The 4,329-nt window shown below is 33.1% G+C and overlaps 1 protein-coding gene across 4 annotated transcripts; it reads left to right on the top strand.

Moving 5' to 3' along the window:
- Positions 1 to 392: 392 nt before the first annotated feature.
- Positions 393 to 3,124, top strand: LOC127100738 (uncharacterized). 4 transcript variants are annotated; one of them, XR_007794474.1, is made up of 9 exons: positions 393 to 550; positions 629 to 757; positions 870 to 909; positions 1,451 to 1,526; positions 1,625 to 1,825; positions 2,022 to 2,228; positions 2,314 to 2,714; positions 2,811 to 2,872; positions 2,955 to 3,124. XR_007794474.1 is itself a non-coding variant. In XM_051038007.1 (7 exons), the coding sequence occupies exons 1-7, from the start codon at positions 508 to 510 to the stop codon at positions 2,650 to 2,652; spliced, it is 1,035 nt and encodes a 344-aa protein (XP_050893964.1). In that variant the 5' UTR covers positions 393 to 507; the 3' UTR covers positions 2,653 to 3,124. The 4 variants fall into 4 exon arrangements, 1 of the variants encoding a protein (XP_050893964.1); XR_007794472.1 differs by having other exon boundaries at positions 2,314 to 2,872; XR_007794473.1 differs by having other exon boundaries at positions 2,811 to 3,124.
- The last annotated feature ends 1,205 nt before the right edge of the window (positions 3,125 to 4,329 follow it).

Consider the following 4,329-nt stretch of genomic DNA (forward strand, 5'->3'; position numbering starts at 1 on the left):
TTTTATACAATAAAATAGATTTTAAAAGTAAATAACAAAATATGCATTTTTATTTTCTTCTTAAAATACTATTAAAATATTAGATTATCAAACAAATTTTTTTATTTTCATATTTTTAAAACAGTTTTTAAAAACTAGTTTATCAAACAATTTTTTTTATAAATTTTCTTCTTAAAAATAGTTTTTTAAAATAGATTTAAAAAATAAATTTTAAGAACTAAAATTAAAAAGTGCTTTAAACGGACCCTAAATATTTAATTTTTAAAACAATAACACCAAATAAGACGGAATTATAAAAGAGATATGGAAAATTTAAATTTTAAAAATAAAAGATAAGAAATAATAAGAATTAAAAAATTAAATTAATTTATAAAAAAAAAAGAGATATAACAAAAAAGAGTTTTCAAGTAATTGCTCCATTCCGACACCCCAACGCATCACAACAAACCCTAGTCGCAAAATTGTTAATCCTCCTCCTCTACTCTCATCAATCGGAATCTCTTAACTATGGACGCTCAGAGAGCTCTCCTCGACGAACTCATGGGTTCAGGTACTACGACCTATTTTCCTCAATTGAATTATTTATTCGATCTCTTTTTTAAATTGAATAATTTGTTCTCGAATTCAGCTCGAAACTTGACGGAGGAAGAGAGAAGGGGTTACAAGGAAGTAAGCTGGGACGATAGAGAAGTTTGTGGATTCTATATGGTCAGGTTTTGTCCTCACGATCTCTTCGTCAACACGCGTAGTGATCTCGGTGTGTCTTTTTAATCAATTCTATACTAAACTTTTGCATCATGATTTGGATTTAATATTCTTCATTTTGATTAGTTTGTTGTATAAGTTTTAATGGGTTTAAACTGACGCAGGACCTTGCCCAAAAATACATGACCCCAAGTTGAAAGAAAGGTAAAAAACATATATTTATTCATCAATATATTTTATTTCATTATTGAATAGTTTGAGATTTCTGATGACATGATGTTTGCTGCCTCTGAATTCTTGCTGCAATTATTTTTGAGTACTGGAGAAAATTGTTTTAGACATGTCTTCTTAAAGATGTAATTTTCATTTTTTTAATTGTTGAGTGACCCACACTCTGAGGTTTTACATGATCAAATTCAACATCAATTTCCTGATTCGTGGTTCTGTTGGAGCTATGATCATTTCTTCTATTATCAACAATTTAAAAGTTTCCACTCCTTTGCAGATTTTACCTTGTCATTTATGATATTTGATAACATGATATGACTATGATATTTTGGGACTGGTAGTACCTGCAGTTGTCTCCCTTCACATGGTTACTCTATTGTGCAGACTTTATTGTCACATATGTTTATCCATCATATGCCGATAAGTGAAACATAAATGTCAGTAAATTGTTTAGATTTCCCATAATTGTATAGACGAGTTTCTAAATTAATCACTTTTCCTGTACTGGTGACTTCAGTTTTGAAAATTCCCCAAGACATGACGCCTACGTACCCAAATTTGAAGCCGAACTTTCTCAATTTTGTGAGAAATTGGTAAGTCACCTATCTCTTGACATCCTCACCCTACGTTCAAAGGAGTTGACCTTTGTTTCTATGTTGATGCTCTTCATATTTTCTGGTAATAATCACAGGTGATGGACCTGGATAGAAGAGTAAAACGTGGCCGGGAACGTCTTAATCAAGAGGTGGAGCTACCACCGCCACCACCACTGACAGCTGAAAAATCTGAACAGCTGTCTGTGCTTGAGGAGAAAATAAAGAACCTTCTGGAGCAAGTTGAATCTCTTGGTGAAGCTGGGAAGGTTGATGAAGCTGAAGCTCTAATGCGAAAGGTGCTGAAGACGATGATACACCTTCTTCCCTTGCATATACTATTGATGATTTATTAGGTTTCTATGATGCTAATTATAGAAATGACTTTGCGAGTCTTATCATAAAAAAAAAAGATCCTCACTGTGAGGATTTACCTTTGAAAGATCCAAGATTGGGTTTCACTTGAATATATTTTTTGGGGGATGTTTTTATCAGGTGGAGACACTTAATACTGAGAAGGCAGTCTTAACACAGCCTCAAAATGAAAAGGTGTTAATGCTCCAGGAGAAGAAAATGGCACTCTGCGAGGTATGCGGTTCTTTTCTTGTGGCAAATGATGCTGCAGAAAGAACTCAGTCTCATGTCGCAGGAAAGCAGCATGTTGGTTATGGCATGGTTCGTGATTTCATAAATGAATACAAAGTAGGTTTTATCCTAAACAAATTTATACATTAATTTTATAAAAAAATCTTTCTTGAAATTATAGTTGGTATATTGTGTATTTCAGACTGCTAAGGAAAAGGCTATTGAAGAAGAAAGATTGACTCGGGAAAAAGAGATAGAAGAGCGAAGAAAACAAAAGGAGAAGGATAATGAGAGAAAGAGAAGGAGTGATTCAAGTGATAGGGAGAAATATCGTGATAAAGATCGAGACAGGGAGCGTGATCGGTACAGAGATAGAGACTCAGAACGTGAAAGATCTCGGGAGTATGAAGTTAGAGGTAACCGAGAGTGGGGAAGGGGGATGGATTCTAGGTCGAGGAATGGAAAAAATGGCGGCCGTGACAGGTACCACAATCGGAGCAGATCACGTTCCCCTGTAAGGCATAACTACAGAAGGTCTTGAAGTCCAGTTTGCTCCAAGTAGTGGAATTTCTCGATAGATGTCAGAATTTGAATTTGAAAGAGGTAGACCTTAATATCCTGAGACTTTCATCAATATGTTCTTTTGGAGTCTTAATTTTTCTCATCATCAAGGGTGAATTTACCTTTTTCCCATCTCAGAGCTTTCCTGAGACTATACAATCTCCTTTTCATCAATATTATTAGTGGAGAAAAGGGTCGAGGTAGGCATTTCACTGTTGTAACTTTTCTCAGAAATTTGATTTTAAGTGATTTATGATAATTCATCTCAAACATTGTGTGTAGTATTTCTTTACCTGCATTTTCTGGAAATCATTTGATTGAGTAAAGATGTCAGACACAAAATTACATGAGTGCTTATCATTGCTGCAAAAGGGGATGGTTTACTCTTGTTTTGAGGTAACATGTGAATCTTATAACCCTGAGACAAATAAATTGGTATTTGTTCATAGAAATGTATTTGTTTGCCCTTTTCGTCTGTTTCATTACTTGTTTCTTAAGTTGATATAAACCAGCACAGGTTTATAACTGCTCTGCTAATTCTGACATGCATTTGACATTGAACTACTACACTCTGAAGGCACTGGTTTAGAAGATATAGGTAAACTTACTGAATCTGTTGTTAGATGTTTCCCCAATCTATCGGATTGGCATTTATAATATATTGGGTATGCTATTTTAGACATGGGTTGGAATGGTGAATTAGCTCAGCAATAAAAATATAACTTGATTTATAAAATGCTGTTTGAATTAAACGTTCATAGGACTGAAAATACAGGTATTTGGCTCTTTTCCAAGTTATTTGATAGCAGAAATATTGTTGTTTGCATGAAAAACCGTCATTGAAATGGGGTCTTAGGTTGCTTCCTTTTGTTTTGTGAACAGTGTGTGTGTTTGATGGGTGCTAATTGGCTCTCATCTATTAACGAGTGTTGAATTTGGTGTTAAGAAGTACAAATCTCGTGATATTTAATTGTTAGAACTTCTGGTCGCGTGATACGGGCAGGAAAAGCTTGTTCTTTTTATTTTGTGGACAAGCGATGTTATATTATTCAACTGGCAGTCAAATTTTTGGTAAATCTTGGTAGTGGTAATGTGCATATTTTCGAAATCCAGTCTTAATGATTGTAAAATTTTAGGAAAATAAAAAGAGCAGTTTTGGAATAATTACTTGGGTGATTTCATTTTCTTGTTGGAGCTGTTATAGTTTCTCATATCAAGTTTAAAGATGTATTTTGATTAAAACAAATTAACCAAGTCTAGTTGGTAAATATATATTCACAAGCATAATAAATGGAATATTTTGAAAATAAGGTTTAGATTAAAATCTAAAACCCAAACGGGAAATGTATAATAGTTTATGTTTCGGTAGATTGATTTAATTGGTATGTAGTATCTAAGCACAGGCAACATGACAATATCGATTTTCCTTATTTTTTCAAAGCGTTCTCACAAAATGGTCTATTCCTGGTCATTAAGCTAGACATCACAGAAAAAGAGACAATCTTGTTAACTACACACTTGGTTATAAATGTCTGACTAAACCGATTTTAACTAAAATTAAAGACAGATGAAAATAAAACAAAAATGTTATACAATTAAATATTATTAAATGTATTTTATGCAAAACCTTTGGATTGAATTTCAAATACTTTTTTAA

Source organism: Lathyrus oleraceus, chromosome 7, assembly GCF_024323335.1.
Source record: "Lathyrus oleraceus cultivar Zhongwan6 chromosome 7, CAAS_Psat_ZW6_1.0, whole genome shotgun sequence".
NCBI classification, from domain to species: Eukaryota; Viridiplantae; Streptophyta; class Magnoliopsida; order Fabales; family Fabaceae; genus Lathyrus; species Lathyrus oleraceus.